Below are 22,975 nucleotides of genomic sequence, written 5' to 3' on the forward strand. Positions count from 1 at the left end.
TTCAATGGAAACAGCGAATTTTTACTGAGTAGCAGGGTCTTGGCTATCACCCAGTGCGCATGCGTCTAACCAGGGTTTCAAACAGAACTGCGCCTGCGCGAACCCACCCCTTCGCTGTCAGGAAGCCGGAGAACGAGCGCGCGCCAGCCCTACCCGGGCACCTTCTTTCCCGTTCCCGCGGTCGAAGACCGCCACATAGCTTCGCAAGAAGACATCGCCGAGGATCCAGAAGGGCCCTTCAGGCGGAGGCACGTCCAGAGCGCCGAAGCCAGACAAGCAGACACGGACGCCACCCAGAGTAATCTGCCAGGTGACAAGCCGGGCCACTGGGTGTCACGCCCACCGAACTCGCTTCTTCCCTGGAGCCAAAGCTTCGCTTTGCCCACTACCCCGGGCACCATAATTGTTTCTGTGGCCTCTGTTTTGTCCATGTGAGTCCGAGTTCTCACTCACATCTCCACCCTCTCATGCCCCCACTTACCGCGTCACTCTGAGGTCTTAGTGAAAACTACCTACCTGGAGGACGTAGTCCTGGGCCGTGAGGTTAAACCAGACCCCCCCAAGGTTAAAGGAGATTGGAGGGAGCGTTGAGATTTTCGAGCACTGGATCAAGTGCTGAGGAAGAAAGAGGAACGAGCAGAGATGAGGGATTCCCGCTCTGCTCAAATGCTTTCCGCGGCTCCCGTGCCACACCTTGCTGGGCAGCTCGCGGTTCACAGCCTCGTGTGTCGGGCCCTGCTGCCTTCTCTAGCCTTCACATCAGGCGTTTCACCCTGTGTAATTGTCAGCACTTCCCTTTGGCTCCCATTGAATCAAACTTTTTTCTCTAATTGTCAATAAAAAATTGGTGGCTCGTTTGGAGGCCCCCAGACGTATTGAATTTGTCTTACATGGTGTCAAAAATGTTTTTAAAATCCGTTACCAACTGTATGCCATGGCGGTATACTTTGTATCCTGTGGGTCTGCTGCTGTGCAACCTTATACAAGTTACTTAACCTCTCTCTGCCTCAGTTTCCTATCTATAAAGGTAGATGATAATACCTCATAGGGATGTTGTGTGAGAACGAAATGAACTAGCTTGGGAAAAGAGCTGACACATAGTAAGTGCTATTATTATTTACAAACCAGGGGCTTTCAAATAACGTTTTCAGGTTTCTCCAACAAACCAGATCTGGCTTTCCTCACATACTTGGCTGGAGCTGGAGAGCTGAGAGCTACCTTTTTAGATTGATGGGGTGTGTACTCTCTGGTCCACCTCAATTCCCACCACTCCCAAGGTCCTAGCAATACAGTATTAGGCTATTATTAATGACCCAAGAAGTCTCTTCCTGAACAACCAGTAGTCATGACTTTGTTGGGAAGGCCAGGAGTGGGGAGAACAAGGTTGCATTAGAGATTGTAGAACACTCTGGACAGGGAAGATGATAACAGCAGCAACAGAGAGGCATCAGAGCATTGTCGTGAGCACCTTAAATGGATTAAGGGATGCAACCCTTGCAACACACCTAAGAGGTGAGTATTGGAACCCTGTATCAGGGGTTAGGAAACAGGCCCAGGAACGATAAAGGACTTGTCCAGGATAGCCAGCCAGGAAATGGCCGAGCTGGATCCCAACCGGGGTGACCCACGGCCATGACCACTCTGATCTCCCTAGTTCCTTTGGCTCGTGAAAGGCCTACATACGTCTTGGGCATTTCACTTAGAACCTCAGGAACTGAGTTTACTCCACTGTCTTAGAGGCACCAAAGAGCACAGTGATGGAGTCACAGATGTTCAGACCTGGAAGGACCCTGCGTCGTCATCTCATGTCCACTGAGTCACTCAGTGTAGACACTTGGGAGGTATCCTTGCTTCCTCCCACTTCCCCAGCCACTCACAAGGTCCAGTGCCTTCTGCCCTGGAATACCTCCTGGCCACCTGATTCCCACCCTTTGGCCCCAGCACCCTTCCCAGGTTCTGCCATTAAACCCCATCACCCTCCCCTGCCTCCCACCACGAGACGCTGAGTCCTCACCTCCCCCCTCAATAGGGGAAATCCCCCGATGGCTTTATGCAGAGCCCGGATCTCCTCCCAGGGTCCCGTGATGAGAGATGTGCCTGTGTCCAGAATGGCAGCACAGCCCTGGGCACAAAGAGTCAGCCCTGTGCCCACCTTCACACTGTGGTTTCGAAGGGAGCCATCATTAGAGCCAGTGTCCTAGGGGTGCCAGTCCCCCCGCCTCTCCTCCCTCAAACTCAGGGGTCCAGGCCCCCAGCCCCTCCTCCCTCAGACCCAGAGGTCCAGGCCTCCAGTGCCCTTTCTGCCGGGACACTGGTGATAATTTTCCAACCCACTGCTGTGGACCTAGGAGGCCAGGTCCCTCACCGCTCCATGTGGACCTGCCAATAGGCAGGGACTGTGACTGGCACGTAGGTGAGGGGTGGGATGTAGTGGGCTGGGTCCGAGCCCCCCAGAACCAGCTCTCCTCCGTCAACCACTGCAGGGTCCCTGCAGAGACAGAGTGCTGTCAGTGTGTCACCAGAGTTGGCCCTGCCAGCCCCAGGAGTAGACAAGGGTCGGTTACTGGGTTCCAGATGGGGTAGTGAGATGGAGGCAGGGCCTACATGTTGGGACTGGAAGTGAGGCAAGAAGTGCAAAGAAATGCAGCTTTTCTTGGTGGAGATCAGGGTCTTACGGTCCTGGAGGCTTCCTTGAGTGGGTGTGGGACTTCCTCCTTTGGCTGTGGAAGATAGGACTTTGTGGGGTAGATTTTACAAGAGCTCAGTTGAGCCAAAATGGGTGAATAGACCTAAGAGCAAGACCTCAAATGTTCCTTTTGAGGGGAAATCGAAGTGAGCATTGGGGTTTCTGACTCCTGAAGGTGTGGTTGCACGGGAGTGGGGTGGCTTCCTAGTGGGTGGGGGAACTTCGAATCGCATGTGTTAGAATTCAGAGGCCATAGACTTTCTGGCTCGGCTGAGAATGGTAGGAGCAGAGAGTGGGACTTCCCGCAGATGCCGGGGAGCAGGACCTACTAAGAGGTGGGCGGGACTTCCTGAGTAGGCTGGGGGTCAAAAGGGCACAGGATTTTCTACCTGTGGGGGGATGGGCCTTCAGGAGGGAGGGTGGAGACTTTCTGAGCTAAAGCTGAGCTTCCTAAAAGGCAGGTGGATCTTGGATTAACATGGGCAATTCCTGACTTCTGCTGTGTTTTCTCAGATGGAATTCAGGCTTTATGGTGAAGAGGGATTCTTAACGACTCTTTGATTGAGTAGAGCGTGGAATTCCCTGATTTCAGTTGGAAACACAGAATTTTTAAACTGATGGTGAGCTTCTTGGGCATATCTGAAGGTGTTGCTTAGTGAGTGGGACTTAGAAACAGGGTTCAGGTGTTTCTTGTATTGAGTGGATGAACTTCCTGTGCTGGGGATGATTTCCCAAATACAGAGGAGCTCAGTGACTTCCGGAATGGAAGGTGGAACTTCCTGAAGGCCGGCAGAGCTTCCTCCTTGGGGTTGGGCTCACAGGAAGGTAGACCCTCCCCCATTACCTGTTGAGGTAGAAGGAGAAGACCGGCTTATCCAGTGCGCCTTGGTCTACCATGGAATCCAGTGGGGGCTGAACTCCATCCACAGCCAGAACGGGGAAGCCGAGGCCCAGTATCCCATCGGAGAGGGCAAAGGCGAAGACCAGGCTGGGCTCCCACAAAGCCTCCCCGAACATCACGGATGCACCCATGGTTCCCCCAATCTAGGAAAGATTCAGACGGAGTCCGTTACTTCTGGAGGGACATTTCCTACATATCCCTGAGAGGTCCCCAGCCAAGGACATCTGAAAACAACTCCAGCTGCGTAAAAAGTGTCACCTCTCCATTCAGGGACGCCAGCCCCTTTACCCCGGAAACCTGCCTCCATACTTGGGAAGCCCTGCCCACTGGCCCAGGATGCTTACCCTCCTCAAGCCCCTTCCTAATAAGCCAGATCATTTTAGACATTGGGGTTCTCCCAGGGGTTAGCCTTCCCAGGGTCAGAGGTCACCCACAGTCAGCTTGTCCTCACTCAGGATGCCGCTGAGCCGCCCAGTTCCATACTGAATGGCGAATTTAGTTCCATTGGGCTTGAAGGAGCTGGAGGCATTGGAGTTGAAGCGGTTGTGGAACCCTAGGTCAGAAGGTCAGGGGGCTGTCACTGGGGGAGCAGACTGTCCCTCGGGCACCTCAGGATCCCTTGGGGAGCTGAGGCCTAGCCACCCCCCTTCTCCCTTCAACCCCACGCAGCCTCACTGTCCCCCACGAGAGCTCACAGCAGGGCAGACTGAAGAAGTGGCATCTCTTGGACGGGACCCAGAGATTGGAGGAGCCAGTGTCAAAGACCACAGAGAAGTTTTGTGGGGGCGTCCCCAGCCCAATTGTCCCATAATACTGGGCCTGCGACCAAAAAAAAAAAAAACGAGAGATGGTGCAGAAGAACTTAACCGGAGAGCAGGAGGGCGGGGGCTGCGGGGGCTGTGACTCACGTTCAGGAAATTGGAGAGAGACACAAAGGTAGAATTGCCCCCAGGGGATGGGCCGCCCAACTGGAGGGGCTCTTGTGCGTTTCCCCATCCCCTCAGTGGGTTCAGGGGCCCACTTCCCGTGTAGACTCGGCGAAGAGGGATCCTGTGTAGAGGAGAATCTGAAGTTATCTTCTTCTAGAAGGTATTTCAACTCCTTAACAGTTAAGGAGCAGTTACATTTAAACAGTCTTAAAATTACATTTGGCCCTTGGAAGGCAACCTCAAGGCTGATGTGGCCCCCGTGACAATGCGTTTGATACCCCTGTAATACACCCTCTACCACAGTCTTTCCCAAATAGAGCGTAACAACCAAGCAAACATCCTCGTGGCCCTACATACAGCACCAGTCATTCCCAGAAACCTGAAATAACGACCTTCCAGGTAACCCCCTCAAACACCTATCAGGCCACTGTGACAGAGTTCCCCCAGACTACACAAGAGCAAACCCACCGAGACAGACCTTCCCAAAACCGTTCCGGAAGAGACCATCCAAATATCCCAGGGAATGGGCGCTCACAGACTTTTCCGAAGACCCTAACATAAAACTAGCCTTTGCAAAAAGCTGTAGTTCATGAAGTTGGAGACTATTTTCCTCATCATTGGGGGAAGAAATGTAATCACCAAAACCCAATTTCACTCTTTACACTAAAATACAGTCCGGATATATCAAAGACTTAGTGTGAAATGTAAAACTGTCGGAGCGCTGGCAGGAAGTAAAATGTTTCTGTAGCTCTGGGAAGAGGACAGCTTTCCTAAGCGTGATACTAAGGTCGGGAATGTTGGGAATATTGCTGACTGTGACTCTGAGATTGTAAACCTCTGGGCTCCCTCCCCTCAACACAGAACACTGTAAATAACAGACAAAAAAATCTAGGGGAAATAATTACAAGCTGTATGTCAAAGAGTTCATATCTTATACACAAAGAGGTACTACAAATAAATAAGACAATCCAGTGTTGGGAGACAGTTTCTCCCGTTTCCACAGAGGCAGTGACTGCTTTTGTCCAGACTGGCATGTCTAGATTTATTCAGTTATTTATTTATATACAGAGAGGAAGGGAGGGAGAAAGGGGGAGAGAAACAACAATGTGTGGTTGCCTCTCATGTGCCCCCTACTGGGGACCTGACCCGCAACTCAAGCATGTGCCCTGACTGGGAATCAAACCCATGACCTTTAGTAGGTCCAGGCTCAATCCACTGAGCCACAGCAGCCAGGGCAAATTTGCATTGCTAAGGAGTTCCCGGGTCCTACATTGCATTGCTGTTAGTCCTGGGACAACGCTGGTCGCAGACTTGGGAAATAATGGCCGCCGTATTTTAGGTAACACAGGCAGGTCAGCAGACCTCACGTGCAGTGGTATTTTTTACCTGTCTGTCGTCACTCCTTGGTGCCCTGACTCCCACTCACGGCGTTGCCCTCTCCCCTCACCACTCGGTTTTTGAGAGGCTCAGGAATGTGAAGTGGGGACAAAGTTTCCTGGAAGGCTGTGCCCACCCCCCCCAATCTAGAGTTTCGGCCCAGCGGGAGAGGAGAGGAAGGGAGAGATTGGGGGAGGCACTGACCAGATGAGGGGAGGGTCGTTGGGGCCGTTCCCTACACTGGACTTAACTGAGACCTAAACAGTGTGGAGGCTGCAGATCTGGGAGTCTCAGTTTATTTGTCACAGACCCGGGTCTCCGAGATCTGTTGGTGCAGGGAGGTGTGTCACATTCTGGAGACCCCAGTACCAGCTCCTCAGGGCTCAGGCAGGGACCTGCAGGGTCCTCCCAATCATAAATGGAGAGGAGGGGGACTGGTCTGCAAACCAAGGGTGTCTGGGCTGAAGGATCTTGTACTAAAAGGACAGGGGTCTTAGGACAGAGCAGGGGGGAGCCCTCAGGGCTGAGAACCCAGTTTGGGGTCCCTGAAGCCAAGAGATAGCAGCCATGGGCCCTGGGGCGCCAGGGCGAATGGTCCATGAGCTGGGAGCCCCAGACTTGAAGGACAAGAAGGGGAGAGTGGGTCCCAGGTTAGGGGGGTGGGGGAGTCCCCAGTACCGGATCAGCGTGGCCCCGGCGGGCTGCGAGGTCGGCAGCAGCAGCAGCAGCAGCAACGATGGCAGAGACATCTCTGGGCACCCGGGTGTGGTCCCAGGCCTCTGGCAGCTCCGTTTTCTATCCCCCACTCCCACCCCCGCCCCAAGACTCCGCCCTGTTCACCACCTACCTCGGAGTTTCAAAGATGACCAAGACCTGAATTCTCTGGGTGGGTGACAGAGTGGGGGGAAGCGGGTGGTATTTTTGAGAGGAGACACAGAGTACTTTTGGAGGGTTGCAGAAATATCACCCCGTGTCACTGTCGCGCTTCACTCTCAACCTCAGTGGTGGTGATGGCGGGGGGGCCTCCTGCGCCCCAAGCCCCATCTTCTAGCTGGTATTGCTTTTACGTGTAACTTCCACTTCCTTTTTCTTAGACTCATTAACCACAAGGGTTTCTTGAGCAAGCGAAGGGATGGATGGTCGGCGTGTCGGTGCAAGGGCTGGGGGAAGGGAGAGAGGGCCCGACTAGACGCCCTCCTTCCCGTGTTAAGCCGCACTTGGAACGTGTCAGGCCCCCGACTCTGTGTTTTATTGGGAAAATACTGAAACACAAATACAAATCGCCCATAGGCCCCGGCCCCTCCACTGTCGAAAAGTAACAGCTATGGCCTGGTAGTCCAGTTGGTTACAGAGCATCCTCTCCATGTGCCGAGGTTGCAAGTTCGATGCCTTGTTGGGACACATACAAAAAGCAATGGATGAATGCATAAGTAAGTAGAACAGCAAATCAGTATCTCTCTTTCCCTCTGTCCCTCTCCTTTCTGTAAAATCAGTAAATAAAAATGAAAAATTAAGTATAAAAACCATTCATGGTGACTCTCTGTTTCTAGGCCTGCCCCTCTTTTTTTCCCTGAGGAAACTCCTCAAAAATTAACGAGTATCAGAAAACCTGGTTAAAATGCAGATTATTGGACATTACCTCAGAGACTCTGATTCCAAAGGCCTGAGATCCAGCCCAAGAATCTGCATTTTCCAACAGGCCCACTGATCAAGAGGCCAAAAGCATTTGTGAGAAAATCTATTCAATCTTTTTTTGGTTTTCCAACTTAGATTTACATGTCAGTATCAGCAGGCACTTTTATTTAAGTAAAGACAAGACATTGGCCCAGGTCAGTATAATTCAGTGGACTGAGCACCGGCTTGTGAACCAAAAGGTCGCTGGTTTGATTCCCAGTCAGGGCACATGCCTGGGTTGCAGAGCAGGTCCCCAGTAGGGGGCGCACCAGAGGCAACCACACATTGATCTTTTTCTCCCTCCCTTTCCTTCTCTCTAAAGATAAATAAATAAATAAAATCTTTTTAAAGATTTCATCAAGCTATACATTTAAGATTTCACATTTTACTTTAGGTAAGTTTTACCATAGGAAAAAAAAGTGTTTTAAATAAATATAGAGATGACTGCCAGAAGAACAATCAAGTGCTTACATTATTACAACTCTAAGTGCTATTCCCATTTACATGAATTGGAAAAGCCTAGAGAACAGCAGACTTGGGAGGATGTACTAGTCAGCTAGTGCTTCATAACGAATCACCCCAAATCTGAGGACTGTAAGACAGAAATAATCATTTATTATCTTCTGTGAGCTCTCTGAGTTAGAAATTTGAAAGCGGCTTGGGGGTTGCAGACAGATGTCCTGAGATTGTCATCACCCGAAGGTGTCGCTAAGCCTGCAGCTTTCGATATGACTGGGGCCCAACTCTTGAATGTGGGTTTTTGTTCAAGATGATGTAGCAAGAAAGTCCCTTAGGTGCACCAGCAAAAAAATAGATATTCAAGGATGGAGATCCAAGGCAGGGGTGGGGGAGTCCCAGGCAGAGGGTTGGGCCTAAGATCCCCCAGTTTCGGGAAGCTTCCTCAGCAGCACCATGAGGAGGGCTGGGCATTCAGGAGAATCCTCAAGGAGCAGAGGCCCAAGGGCTGTACAAACAATGGTGCAAGAGAGTGAGGAAATACTGGAGGTGGAAAGTTTTGAGTGGGGAGAGGAGAAGGGAGTCAGGGCCTGAGTGGAGGCGTGGCCTCTCACGGCTCCGCTGAGCATAGCCGTGGGAGGGGCGGCCAGCCGTGTGGGCCCCTCTGCACAGGGCCCGAGAGTATCCCTGGGGTAAGCACAGACAAGTGTCCTTCTGACGGCTTCTATTTTTTTCAGCAAAAGAAGAAGTGAGAGCAAAAAGGGGAAGGGGTGCTAGAGGTTTAGACAGAGAAAGTGGAAAAAAAGATTATTTTTTAAAAGTGTATTATTTTTATTTTTTCAGTGTTTTCTTTTTTTTAAGATCTTATTTATTTATTTTTAGAGAGGGAAGGTAGAGAGAAAGAGAGAGAGAGAGAGAGAAACATCAATGTGCGGCTACTGGGGGCCGTGGCCTGCAACCCAGGCATGTGCCCTGACTAGGAATCGAACCCGCAATGCCTGGCTCGCAGCCCGCGCTCAATCCACTGAGCTACACTAGCCAGGGCAGTGTTTTCTTTTTTGAAGTTTAATCTTCATTGTATTTTTTCATTGCTATTTAGTCCCCTTAGACCTCCCACCCCCAGCAATCACCACACTATTGTCCGTGTCCATGAGTCCTTTTTCCTTTTTGCTCGGCCCCTCCACCCCCCTCTGAGATCCCCCCACTAGCTGTCATCCTGCTTTCCATCTATGAGTCTGTCTCTGTTTTGCTTGCTAGTTGAGTTTGTTCATCAGATTTCACATATAAAAAAAAGATTCTTAAGAGTCCTAATTAGTATGGCTCAGTTGTTTGGGTGTTGTCCCACAAATCGAGAGATCCCAGTTCCGTTCCCAGGTCAGGGCACACGCCTGGGCTGTGGTTCGGTCTCAGGAGCATTGGAGAGGCAGTCGATTGATGTACTTCTTGCACATCGATGTTTTTCTTCCTCTCTCTCTCCCTTCCCCTCTCTCTAAACATAAATAAATAAATAAAATTATTTTAGAAAATGATTTCAGAGAGACTGGAGAAGAAAACTGTGGATTGGTTCCGAATGTCCAGTTGGGTTTCGCAGTCCCGCATCTGAAGCGTGTCCCCTCACAAGCCCAGCTGGGTGAGAGCGGGCACCGAGAAGGTGGAGCGCTCATTTTCACCAGGGTTGGGCTTTTTCCCAGCAAGTAAGTTCAAGGGAGAAAGAGCGAGGGAGTTAATGCCATGTGCGCAAGGACAGGATTATCCTACAATCCAAGCTTCTGAAGAAGGAAGAGAGGGCATGAGAAGAGGTGAAAGAAACAGAAAAAAAAAATGTGCAAGATCAAAGGATTATCAAAGGACAAGTGGAACCAAGGGCACTGTAGAACTGAAAGGCCTGACCTGGCTGGGTAGTTCAGTAGGTTAGAGCGCCATCCCCTTGGCCAAGTTTGTGGGTTCCACCCCCAGTCAGGGCACATCCAAGAACCAACCAATGAATATGTAAATAAGTGGGATGACAAGTGTCTTTCTCTCTCCTTCCCTCTCTCCCCCTCCCCCCCTCAATCCCTTCTTCTCGCTCTCTAAAATCAGTAAGTACATAAAATCTGAATTAAGACGAAAGAACTGAAAGGCCTTTCATGATTTGGCCCCACTCCCTCTCCCATGTCACCTCTTCCCTCTCGGCCTCGTTCACTTCAACCTGGCCCTGCCGGTGTCCCCGCTGCTCCTCAGACACGCCAGACACACTCCTGCCTCAGTCCTCCACACAGGTGCTCTGCCTAAGTGCCCCCCACCCCAAATAATTCCAGTCTCCTTTACCCTGATGTACTTTTTAAAAGATTTTATTTATGTATTTATTTTTTAAGAGAGAGGAAAAGGAAGGGAGAAAGAGAGGGAGAGAAACCTTCATCCGTTGCTCCTCCCATGCCCCCCACCTGGGGACCTGGCTCACAACCCAGGCCTGTGCCCTGACTGGAATTGAACTGGCGACCTTTTGGTTTTGGAAACGATGCCCAAAGCACTGAGCCACACTAGCCAGGGTTACCCTGGTCTGTTTTTGTTTTTGTTGTTTTTAAATCTATTTTTTTTTTCATAGACTCAAGGCTTCCTAACATTTCCTTGACTCTACATTGGCATCAGTTGTAAGCCATGTGCGAGTTAGAATCAGTGAGAGTGTCTGTACTGGCAATTTACTGCCTACCTTTAGTGCCAGTTTCCCGCTAGAATCTAACTGCCACAAAGGCAGAGTTCTCGTGCAGTTTCATTTGCCCCTGTCCCCAGCCCCTCAGACGGCACCTGGCATCTAGTAAATGCTTGACACTTTCAACAGCCCACTTTGAGCACCGATGGGGGATTTCCCCGACACAGCAGACACACAGTTTCCCTAGCATAACTTTCACCACGTCTTCCCCTGCTCTGTCTCAATATTTGTAATATTCTGGCTTTTTAAAAATTCATTGATTTGAAAGAGAAACATTGATATATGTTTATTTATGTGTTCTACATATTTATTTATTTAAAAACATCTACATTAAAATGTATTTTTTTTAGAGAGAGAGAGGGGAAGGGAGGGAGAAAGGGAGAGAAACATCAATGTGTGGTTGCCTCTCGCGCGCCCCCTACTGGGGACCTGGCCCACCTCCCAGGCATGTGTCCTGACTGGGAATCTAACTGGCACCCCTTTGGGTCACAGCCAGCACTCAATCCACTGAACTACACCAGCCAGGTGTGTTCCACATATTTATGTATGCATTGGCTGCTTCTTGTATGTGTTCTGACCCGAGATCAAACCCGCAGTTTTGGCGTATCACGCCGATGGTCTAATCAACTGAACTATCTGGCCAGGGCCAAATACCCCCATCTAGACCTTTCAGGATCCACCCACCCGGATTCTGCATCCTCCAGTCCCAGCCTGCAAATTCCTAAATGGCCACATGAGGGTGCTGTGGGCCTATTTTCCAGCTAAGATTCGCTCTTCCAGCGCCGCCCCATCCCTTATCTTTTTCCTTTTTTCTTTTGAGTCCTAGTTTCTGACTTATTCAAACTTTATGAACCATATTCCTAACAGCTAGAAATGTGAAAACTTGTGTTGTTCCCTATGAGTACAGGGAAAATATTTTCTGATAGCTTATTTTACATGGTAATAATCTTGATAATACAGTTACATTTGGTTTTCATGTAAATTTCAACATAAATTCTTTGCCAATCTTTTAAAAATTAGTATACTGCTTGACTCACATACCATTTTTATATTCGCAATGATGTTTGATGAACTTTCTCGTAACAAAGAACCAATCTCTTAATTCAAAGTAATTTCCTGCCATCTGACAAGTATTTTTCTTTCTCTCTTTTAAATATTTTATTAATTTTTTTTAGAGACAAGGATAGGAGGGAGAAAGAGATGGAGAGAAATATTGGTCAGTTGCCTCTGTATACTCCTGGATGAGGAACCAAACCCTCATGTACCCTGACAGAGAATCTAGTGGGCTGGCGCTCAGCCCACTGAGTCACACCAGCCAGGATACTAGATTTTTTTCAACCCACCATTTTAATTAAGAGGGGGTTTATTGTTCACATTTTATGAGGGGAGAACTAAGATGCGTGTGTGTGTTGGGGGGGTGGTGAGACAGCCCTCCAGTACTCGGTGGGGATGTGAGGCTCCTCAAACCTCGGAGTCGGTCCAGACGCCTTGCTTTCCTCCAAGCTGCCTATTACTGTAGCTCCCCATTCCATTGGCCAGAACCAGTTACATGGTCTCACTTAGCTGCAAGGGAGTCTGGGAAGTGTAGTCACCAAGGGCAAAGGACAGTTGTTTTTTTTTATTTTTGTTTTGTTTTATTTTATTTTATTTTATTTTTTTGTGAATGCTCAGCCAGTTTTGGACACGTCTGGCCCAGAGGGCCTCGCGATGGAATCTCCATTCCTCAAGGATCTTATCACCTCCCCTCCTCCCCCCTTCACTCAGCGATGGCCACCCTGGCCTCCTTGTTGCTTTTTAAACATGCCAAAATGATTCATATCTAGCATTATTGATAACATGACTAAGACTTGGCCACGATTCTGGAAAAATCGCACACCTACCACAATGCTGCCTGAGGCATGTTAGTTGATACAACACCCCTGTGTCACACTGCACTGTGGCTTTCAAAGTCACAGTCATTCCAGATTTTAAAGATCTGACAACCATTATTTCTCTCTCATGTACCTATGTTAAAGTGCCTATCACTTTATCACAAACTCCATTTATTTCTCCTTTGTATTGCAGTTGGTAAAGTAAAATTATATTTTGTTGTGGGGGGCATGGTTAAGCTGTATTATCCCAGGACTTCAATTCAGAATAGTAAAAGCAGAATTATGTGTTGCAAATTATTTGTGATAGAAAACAGATAGAATTGGCTATCAGAGATGTGCAAATTAAAACCACAATGAAGTATCACCTCACACCTGCTAGCATGGCTATGCTAATAACCATAGATAATAACCAGACAGGTAATAACAAGTGTTGGTAAGGATGTAGAGAAGTTGAAATCCTCATGTACTGCTGGTGGGGATATAAAATGGTTCATGCAGTCTGGCAATCCTCAAAAGGTTAAACACGGATGCCCTGGGTGGTGTGGCTCAGTGGATTGAGCACCGGGCTGTGAACCAAAGGGTCGCCAGTTCAATTCCCAGTCAGGGCACATGCCTGGGTTTTGGGCCAGGTCCCCAGCAGAGGGGATGCAAGAGGCAACAACGCATTGATGTTTCTCTCCTTTCTGCCTCCCTTCCCCTCTCTCTAAAAATAAATAAATAAAATCTTTAAAAAAAAGTACTTGTCTCAACATTACACATCGAGAAAGCAGCAGAGACACCTGTTCAGCCATCCCCCAGTGCCCACTTCAGTCACTTTTTTAAATGGCAACATCCTCAGATGAGCGATCCCACAGCTCCAGGGCCATGTCACAACGGACCCAGTGTTGTGGACCTCTGGTTTACCTCCCCAAGCTTTCTGTTCCTGTGTGCAAAATGGGAATAACCAGTCATAACCAAAACTTACCTTTTGAGTACCTATAAACATTTTCTCCCTTGTCCATCAGGAAAACAAACAAACAAACAAACAAACAGGAATCCAGTACCATCTATCCTTTATTTCGGTTAGTTTGTGGTTAGGGGCAGAACTGAGACCCCGACCCAAGTGCTCAGACCCCAGATGCAGTTTGTCCCACTGCCGGTCATCACTCTGGCCAGCGGCACACTTTTCACACGCAGTTGTTCTGAGGAGCAACCAGGAAACTCCTAGCACAATGCTTGGTGCCAAAGTCAATAAATTTAGAATAGTTATTAACTTGAAACTGGAATGTATTCTAACCTACATCTTTCAAGATGTATTGGAGCACTTCTCTCCCTCCTTTTTTTTTTTTCAAAGCTAGTCAGTGTATTCTTTCTCAGTGATTACTGGATGCATAAAATTCAAAATCAGGGCTTTGTCCCAGTCCTGGATTTTTCAGGTTAAATTAGCTCAGCCACAGTCTACATCAGGTGGTCCTCTGAGGCCACTACAAGAAAAAAAAAAAGGGTGGGGAGACCATGTCATAATGGTCTAAATAAGCTACAAAAATCACAGGTCATCATTCCCATTTTTGAAAAATGCATAAGTCTGTTTTTTTTTTCTGTAAAGTAACAGACATGTTTTCATTTTCACTGATAATTTTATTGACTTGGATACTTTGAGTATGTCGGCTATCTCCCCATGGTATAACGTTGATCGTTCTCAATTAATGTCTCCATTTGATCTCCATCATCTTCACTGGTCTCCCCGACCATGGAGCATCGAAACCTCCTGCACAAAACTTCACAAAACACTTTTGACACGTTTGATCGGTCATAGCACCTTCTCCACACACTGCACAAATCTTTTTGGTGCTTCAGTTGTGTTTTTACCTTTCTTGAAATAATAAAGCATAATATGCCAAAAAATGTTGCATATTTTCTGCTACACAAAAATTCACCAATTTTGATGTCTTTTTTAAAATGCATGTTGATATGACAGCTGTCATAATACAACTGAACAAAATTGTATCAAATGAAGTTGAATACAACTAAGAGCTACTATAGGTATCTCACAGGAAAAAAAATGAACTTTTTTGCCAACCCAATAGGTTTGATTATCAACTTCCATCTTTTTCCCGTTCAAATATTGTTTTTTTCTCTAATATCTCTCTCTCTCTCTCTCTCTCTCTCTCTCTCTATATATATATATATATATATATTTGGTAGGGGAAGGCCACGCTATTTTCTTTAATCCTTTCTGTTACCAAGTTACTTTTGAAATGTTTTGGCTCTCTGCTCCTCCTGTTTAACAGACAGCTGCATTTTCCTGCACAGTGCCAGAAGCCTCAACCCTGAGACACGATGGTGAAGATCGGAGTGAACGGATTTGGCCGTATTGGGCGCCTGGTTACCAGGGCTGCCTTTTACCCTGGCAAAGTGGACGTTGTCCCCATCAATGACCCTTTCATTGACCTCAACTACATGGTCTACATGTTCCAATATGATTTTACTAATGCAAGTTCAAAGGCACAGTCAAGGCTGAGAATGGGAAGCTTGTCATCAATGGAAAGTCCATCTCCATCTTCCAGGAGCGAGATCCCACCAACATCAAATGGGGTGATGCTGGTGCTGAGTATGTTGTGGAGTCCACTGGTGTCTTCACCACCATGGCTAAGGCTGGGGCTCACTTGAAGGGTGGAGCCAAGAGGGTCATCATCTCTGCCCTTTCTGTGGATGCCCCCATGGTTGTGATGGGTGTGAACCAGGACAAGTATGACAACTCCATGAAGATTGTCAGCAATGCCTCCTGCACCACCAACTGCTTGCCCCCCTGGCCAAGGTCATCCACGACAACTTTGGCATCATGGAGGGACTCATGACCACAGTCCATGCCATCACCGCCACCCAGAAGACCGTGGATGGGCCCTCTGGCAAGCTGTGGCATGATGGCTGAAGGGCTGCCCAGAACATCATCCCTGCTTCCACTGGCACTGCCAAGGCTGTGGGCAAGGTCATCCCTGAGCTGAACGGAAAGCTCACTGGCATGGCCTTCCGTGTCCCCACCCCCAATGTGTCGACTGTGGATCTGACCTGCCACCTGGAGAAAGCTACCAAATACGATGACATCAAGAAGGTAGTGAAGCATGCGTCAGGATCCCCTCAAGGGCATCCTGGGCTATACCGAGGACCAGGTTGTCTCCTGTGACTTTAACAGTGACACCCACTCCTCCACCTTCGATGCTGGGGCTGGCATTGTCCTCAATGACCACTTCGTCAAGCTCATTTTCTGGTATGACAATGAATTTGGCTACAGCAACAGCAACAGGGTGGTGGACTTTGTGGTCCACATGGCCTCCAAGGAGTAAGAGCCCCATGGACCACCAGCCCCAGCGACAGGAAGAGACCCTCAGCCGCTGGGAGTCCTTGCCCCAAATCGATCCCCCAACACACTGAGAATCTCCTCACCTCCAGTTTCCATCCAGGACCCCGTGAAGAGGGGAGGGGCTTAGGGAGCCCTGCCTTGTCATGCATCATCAATAAAGTTCACTGCACCGAGAAAAAATAAATGTTTTTATTCTGGGTTTAGGTTTGTTAATTAACTTATTTACAACCAATAAGAAGCGCATGTCCAAAATCAGAAAACTTAACCACGAAGGGACAAACGTGCTTTAACTCCGCCCTGTGCGAAAAGGACCTATAGCTGGGGAGATTTATGCCAAGTAAATCTTTTGCCGGGAGCCCAGAGAAGCACTCAGCGTCGGCGGGAAGGTTTGGCACTGGCCACGTTAGACTCCAGGGGTCCAAAACTCTTTTGCCCGCCTCCAGTGGAGATAACTAGGGGTGTATACGGTCGCTGCGCAGGGCAATCCATTCGGCGAGTCCCAGACGGACCGGAAGTCCGTCACCCTGACTCCCCTCCCCTTTCCGGAAGTGATGCACAGTGGGGTTGCCGGAAGAAGTGGCGAAGTTACTTTTGAGAGGACCGGAGCGGCGGCGGTGTGCCAGGGAATACAGAGGAGGAGAACGAGAAGCAGAGCAAGGGGACGGAGGCCAGGTGCATCCGAGTGTGGGGTGACGCGGGAGGAACCCCAAGTCCGGGACTTCCCGGAGTTCCCAGCGCTGTTCTGCTCAGCCCCTTCTTTCCTCCCTCCTTTCCGTAGCTCGCGTCGCCCCCGGCTGTTTCCAGGGCAACGGGAGTAGGAGACCCCGCGAGAGACCGCCCACGAGACCCTCGCGCGCAGCCATGAGCCCCGCCCCCCACTGGTGTTCGGAGAGGGGCGGGATCTGGAGCGAGGTGTGGGGGCGGAGCATGATTGGAGGAGATGGGGCGGGATCCAGGGGGGGAAGGGTGCAGATGGAGTTGGACAAAGTGGTCGGAAGGCGCCTAATGGGAGGAGTGAGGGTGGAACCTGGAAGGGACTGGGAGGGACTTAGGTGGAAAAGATAGGGGCGGGGCATAATATGAGGAGGCGGGGACAGAATGAGATGGTTTGCTTCTTTAGTTGCGATGGGATGGAGTGGGAGTAGGTGGGATGAAACTTAGTGTGAAGGAAAAAGTGAGTGCAGAGCAGGGTTGAAATAGAAGGGGCAGCACCAGGACAGATTAGGTGGGCGGGGTCTACAGAGTGGGAAATAGAGAGGAGGGCGTGGCTTGAAGACAGGCAAAGGCTGTTCTGGAGCAGGCGGGGCGTGCCCTATTAAAATAGGAGGGGAGGCTTTGTAGACTGACAAGGGCTGGGGTTGGGTTCTGTATGCTGTAGGGAAGAATTGGAGCATTGGAAGAAAGGTGTTCCCCTCAAAACCTGGGGCTGACCTAACCGGAATCTCCCTGGCCCTACAAGGCTCTCAGTCCCCCTGTATTTTGCAGGTTGCTCCGTGACCCCACCATGTCCACCCCTACTTCTAGTTCCCAGAATACCCCCTTGCCTGGTGAGTGACACCCCCCTGCCCAGCCCAGCCCATTGCCCAATCACACACTTGTCAGGAGAAACTCACTGTGCCTCCCTCTCCCAGGAAATGACCCCCCTCAGCCCAGCGCCCCCTCTTCTAAACCCCTTGTAAAGGAGGAGCGTCCTGAGCCGTGGCCTGGGGGTCCAGACCCTGATATCCCAGGCACTGATGGGGCCGGCTCAGCCTGCAGCGTGGGTGAGGCGGGGCCCAGAGACGGGGCTGCTGGGCGTTGGTAGGGGAGGCTGGAGAGGGATGTAGGAAAGGAGAAAGGTCAGAAATGAGGGTAGGAGACTACGATTTCTTGTTTATTTTTTTCTTCTGTTCCTCTTTAATACTACTCACTTTGATTCATTTTTGGGGTTGGCTGACATATACATCTTTCCTTGTAAATCACTGTCTCCTGGGGTCACCCTCTGTACTCCCGCTCTTGGCCTCCGATCTCTTGCGGGTCTGTCTTTCTGGATGGAGTCTCTCTGGGGCTTGCTCATGGCTTCCCTGCACCCACCACAGTCATCCCAGACCCAGCAGAGGAGCCAGAACGCAAGCGCAAGAAAGGCCCCGCTCCCAAGATGCTGGGCCACGAGCTGTGCCGAGTGTGCGGGGACAAAGCCTCCGGCTTCCACTACAATGTGCTCAGCTGTGAAGGCTGCAAGGGCTTCTTCCGGCGCAGTGTGGTCCGAGGCGGGGCCGGGCGCTATGCCTGCCGGGGCGGTGGAACCTGCCAGATGGATGCCTTCATGCGACGCAAGTGCCAGCAATGCCGGCTACGCAAGTGCAAGGAGGCCGGGATGAGGGAGCAGTGTGAGTGCCGGGGAGGGAGCAGTGCCAGCCTGGCCGCTGCCCAGCCCTGGGGCCTCTGCTGAGGCCTGCGTCTCCCCGACAGGCGTCCTCTCAGAAGAACAGATCCGGAAGAAGAAGATTCGGAAGCAACAGCAGCAGCAGCCACCCATAGGGCCAGGAGTCAGCAGCAGCTCAGCCCCTGGGCCTGGGGCCTCCCCTGGAGGGTCTGACGGCGGTGGCCAGGCCTCTGGGGAAGGCGAGGGTGTCCAGCTAACAGCTGCCCAGGAACTAATGATCCAGCAGTTGGTGGCGGCCCAGCTGCAGTGCAACAAACGCTCCTTCTCTGACCAGCCCAAAGTCACGGTACTGCCCCTTCTGCGGCCTTGAGGGGCAATGGGCCTGACGTGGAAAGGGACAGGCTCCAGAGGGCAGGGGCTTGGAGAGGAGGGCCTTCCAGGGTGCAGGCTTTGCTTCAAGGGGCCCCCATGGCCTTGGGTTCTTGGGAGGAATCCTATGAATAACTGTTCCCACCCCCCACCCACCCTGTGTCCCAGCCCTGGCCTCTGGGCGCAGACCCCCAGTCCCGCGATGCCCGCCAGCAGCGTTTCGCCCACTTCACGGAGCTGGCTATCATCTCGGTCCAGGAGATCGTGGACTTTGCCAAGCAGGTGCCCGGCTTCCTGCAGCTGGGCCGCGAGGACCAGATCGCCCTCCTGAAGGCGTCTACCATTGAGGTAACGGCCAGCCTGCCCGTCTTCAGGACAGCCCTTTCCTCCTGCCTGAGAGGAGCCCCAGCACGAGGACGGATGCTAGAAACCTCCAGTCCTGGCCTTTGTGGGGATGGTGCTCTGTGGGGGAACGTCAAAGTACGAAACAAGATGATGAGAAGTTCCCATGGGCCAAAGAGAAAAAGGAAACTAGCTGAGGCAGAGGCTAATTGAGGATTGGGCTGGAGGGACTCACTTCAGAATGTGCCAAAAAGGCTAATCAGAGAAGTTGACATTTGAACCAAAACAATGGTGAAAAATAAGGAACGAGTACCCAGCGTGTGCTAGGCTTCATTTCAAGTGCGGGGCATATGTCAATGGATCAACCAAACAGAAGTCCCTTCCCGTGTGCCTCTGAAACACCTGGGGAGAGCATCCTGAGGGGAAGGTGCTGTGCGTGCTGAAACCGGGGGATGGGGAGGGCTTGGAGCATCCAGCAGGTGCACTGCCAGCTGCTGCGGAGAGAGAGCCAGGAAGTCAGGGGGACAGAGGGGCCTGGGTTGAGCCTGGCAGGATTGGCCCCCCCGTTCGGGCCAGGAGCAGAGGGACCACTGGCTAAACAGGCCACAGGGAATCCTCATGCCCCTGCCCACGCCTGTCCCTGCTGCCCGCAGATCATGCTGCTGGAGACGGCCCGACGCTACAACCACGAGACGGAGTGCATCACTTTCCTGAAGGACTTCACCTACAGCAAGGATGACTTCCACCGCGCAGGTGTGGCTGGGAACAGGCTGGCGGAGGGGCGGGAGGTGGTGGCCTGCCCCACCCCTGTCCGTGCCTCCAGTTGCTTCATCTATAAAGTGGGGTGAGGGTCGGGGCACCCTGAGAGTCAGGGAAGGGCCGGTGGATGGAATGCTGGCTGCCCAGCAGGGCGCGGTGCAGCATGAGGCAGAGGGGTCTCTGTAGTCACCTGAGGCCTCTCGGTGGGGATTGAGAAAAGACACTCCCTTCTCCCACAACCTGGTCTCACCTGAGGGAAGCTGGATCTTGGTCCACTGTGAAGTGTGTGACCGACCCTACTCTGCAGGGTACCCCTAGTCCCTGCCCTTGACCAGCACTTCACTTGGGGGTGTGACCCAGGTGGTGGGCTTTTGGAGGAAGTGCAGGTGAGCCGAGGCCAAGGGGTGAGGGGTGAGAGGCATCACCTAGGGAGAGGGAGGTGGGAAGAGCATCGCCTGTGGGAGCTGAGTGCACAGAGGCCTCTGTGTCTCTGCCTCTGATCTGTCTCAGTCACCCTGCTCTCTCCCTGGGGCACCTTTCTGCACTTCCCAGATGTCTGCTGACTCCTTCCCTTTAACTTCTGGCCCTCCAAACACTGAACACTGGGGCAGTCCCAATAACCCTTTCAGTATGAGCTTGTCAGGGGAGCATGGGGGTGGAGTGGGGGGCTGTGTTTCTGGGGGGTGGGCAGCATGTGCAGAGTCCCCTGAGATGGGAAAGAGCTGGATGGATTTGAGGAACCACAAGGAAGCCCATGCAGCTGGAGTGCAGAGATAAGGCTGGGGTCCCACCACATCCCCCCATCCGCTGCCCCTGCCACAGGCCAGGCCTCAGTTGTCCCCCTACAACATTGCAAGGGTCCCTCGCTGGTCTCCCACCTCCACCCCTGCCCAACATGCTTGTTCGTGTAGCGGTCAGAAGGATCCTATGAACACCCTAGTCAGCTCACGTGGCTGTGCTCAGAACCCTCTATGGCTCCCGTTTTCCCGGGAGAAAAGGGTACCAGGGACCCTCGCTCACTCTGTTCCAGCCATACTAGGCTCTTCTTTCTTTTTTAAAACATTTTATTTATGTATTTTTAGAGAGAGGGGAAGGGAGGGAGAAAGAGAAGAAGAGAAACATCAGTGTGTGGTTGCCTTTCCTGCACCTCCTACTGGGGACCTGGCCCACAACCCAGGCATGTGCCCTGACTGGGAATCCAACCTACGACCCTTTGGTTCATAGGCTGGTGGTGCTCAGTCCACTGAGCCACAGCAGCCAGGGCTCTTCCCTTTTACTTGAAGCCACCAAATGTGATCACGTCTCAGAGCTGTTGTACTTGCTGTTCCCTTTGCTCTGAAATGGGCTGACCTCATGGCCCAGAAGGCCAGCCAGGCCCAGGCAGAACAGCTGGCAGTACGCCACCTGCAACACGCATGTCCTCGTACCTCGCTCCCTCCCCTCCTTCAGTGCTCAGAGGTCACCCGACGGCAAGGCCTTCCTGCAGTGCCACCCCCAGTGACCACCTTGTCTGAGATGCTGACATGATTCTCAGCGGTCCCTGTTTCCTGCCCTGCGTTCCCTTGACCTGTAGTCCTCATCGCTGTCTTGCAGTCTGGATAGGTGATGGATTTGTCTGCCACCTGTTCCCTCGCCCCAAACATACGTTCCACAGAGCATGGCCTTTGTCTCGTAAATGGCTCAACCTGGGGCCTAGCAGGTAGAGGTGCCTAGTGAGGTTTGAGGAAGGAATGAGCCACTCTTGAGAATGAGTGCAGCTTCCGCCCTGAGAGTAGTGGAAGCTACCACAGGGGGTGACACGAGGTGACCTCGGCTTAGAAACCTTTCCCTCTCCTGAGGAGAGGTGCCGAGGGGCTGGGAGGACGTGAAGGTGGGTACGGGGTAGAAAACACTGAAGAAGGGGTCGCTCTCCTTACTCCCTCACTCCGGCGAGATTCGTGGCACATCTGCTCTGTGCCCAGCTCTTTTATCCGAGGCAGTGGGGACACAGAGGGGAGCAGCAGTGACAGGAACATTAGGATGGCTGCTGTTTTCCTCATCCCGCCGGGCAGAGTCAGGGTCCTGGTGAGGGGCCGTTTCTGGGGGACGAGTTTAAGAGGCGGGCCTCCCACCCTGCAGGCCTGCAGGTGGAGTTCATCAACCCCATCTTCGAGTTCTCCCGGGCCATGCGGCGGCTGGGCCTGGACGACGCTGAGTATGCCCTGCTCATCGCCATCAACATCTTCTCCGCGGACCGGCCCAACGTGCAGGAGCCAAGCCGTGTGGAGGCGCTGCAGCAGCCCTACGTAGAGGCGCTGCTCTCCTACACGCGCATCAAGCGGCCACAGGTAGCAGAGCTCACCCCTCCGGGCAGAAGAGACACGATCCTGCCGTCCGGGGAGGGACAGAGTCCAGACCCGTGTGGGGTCAGGCATCCTGGTCTGGGCCTGGCTTGTCTGATCCCCAGCAGCACTCCGAGCTCTGGCTGATGTCCTCTGCACAGAGCCTGTCCTCAGGGCCCCATGCCCTGACCAAGGAGCCAGGGGTGGGGTCCCCACAGCCTCGCTAGCCTCCGGCTCAGCCTGGGGAGGGAGGCCCTCCTGGTGGGCCGACCAGAGCCTCACAGGGCAGGACTTGGCCAGCACCCACCAGTCTCCCGTCCCCCACAGGACCAGCTGCGCTTCCCTCGCATGCTGATGAAGCTCGTGAGCCTGCGCACGCTGAGCTCCGTGCACTCGGAGCAGGTCTTCGCCCTGCGGCTCCAGGACAAGAAGCTGCCACCTCTGCTGTCTGAGATCTGGGACGTCCATGAGTGAGGGGCCCGGCCACCGTCCCCCACCACCCTGCGCTCTCCAGCAAATGGATGTGGTCATCCCTTCCTCCTCCTGGGGCGGGGAGGAGCGGGGCCCTGGCCCTGCCAGCCTGTAGCCCTCAGGATAAGCCCTAGTCAGGGTCCAGGAAGCTTCCTCCCTGCCCATTGAGTCTTCCTGGGAGGTGTGCATGGTCACAGGTCCTGACCTCTGACCTCTCCAAGCACTCCCAGCTGCCCTCCCCGCCCAGCTTACACCTTGAGCCCACTGCGCAATGCACCTTGAACAGAAGGAGGGGAGGGCCCATGGCTCTCTCCCACAGCCTGAGAGATCTCAGGCCTCCTCTCCCTCTGCTCCTTTTATTTAATAAAAACTAAAAAAAAAGACACACACACAAAAACAGGAAAATAAAATATGAATAGAAACCT

At 51.9% G+C, this 22,975-nt stretch overlaps 2 protein-coding genes and 1 pseudogene across 3 annotated transcripts; 2 read left to right on the top strand and 1 right to left on the bottom strand.

Annotated features, from left to right (window-relative positions):
- NAPSA (napsin A aspartic peptidase) lies at positions 1 to 6,678 on the bottom strand. The gene is made up of 9 exons (XM_045856380.1): positions 6,572 to 6,678; positions 4,496 to 4,637; positions 4,283 to 4,406; positions 4,022 to 4,140; positions 3,531 to 3,730; positions 2,366 to 2,488; positions 2,015 to 2,159; positions 517 to 615; positions 1 to 303 (listed from the first exon to the last, which is right to left on the bottom strand). Exons 1-9 carry the CDS (start codon positions 6,640 to 6,642, stop codon positions 118 to 120), a joined length of 1,209 nt encoding a protein of 402 aa, XP_045712336.1. The 5' UTR covers positions 6,643 to 6,678; the 3' UTR covers positions 1 to 117.
- Positions 6,679 to 14,856: 8,178 nt separating this feature from the next.
- Positions 14,857 to 15,985, top strand: LOC123830306 (annotated as a pseudogene).
- A 480-nt stretch (positions 15,986 to 16,465) lies between these two features.
- NR1H2 (nuclear receptor subfamily 1 group H member 2) lies at positions 16,466 to 22,975 on the top strand. Of its 2 annotated transcripts, XM_045856453.1 has the most exons (10): positions 16,466 to 16,595; positions 16,702 to 16,835; positions 17,409 to 17,470; positions 17,555 to 17,686; positions 18,002 to 18,292; positions 18,375 to 18,634; positions 18,826 to 19,005; positions 19,653 to 19,752; positions 21,877 to 22,085; positions 22,407 to 22,975. In XM_045856453.1, the coding sequence occupies exons 3-10, from the start codon at positions 17,428 to 17,430 to the stop codon at positions 22,551 to 22,553; spliced, it is 1,362 nt and encodes a 453-aa protein (XP_045712409.1). In that variant the 5' UTR covers positions 16,466 to 16,595; positions 16,702 to 16,835; positions 17,409 to 17,427; the 3' UTR covers positions 22,554 to 22,975. The 2 variants fall into 2 exon arrangements, with proteins under 2 accessions (XP_045712409.1, XP_045712411.1); XM_045856455.1 differs by lacking the exon at positions 17,555 to 17,686 and having other exon boundaries at positions 16,488 to 16,835.

The sequence above is a fragment of the Phyllostomus hastatus genome, unplaced genomic scaffold, assembly GCF_019186645.2.
Source record: "Phyllostomus hastatus isolate PE091 unplaced genomic scaffold, TTU_PhHast_1.1 phas_scaffold_1224, whole genome shotgun sequence".
NCBI lineage: Eukaryota > Metazoa > Chordata > Mammalia > Chiroptera > Phyllostomidae > Phyllostomus > Phyllostomus hastatus.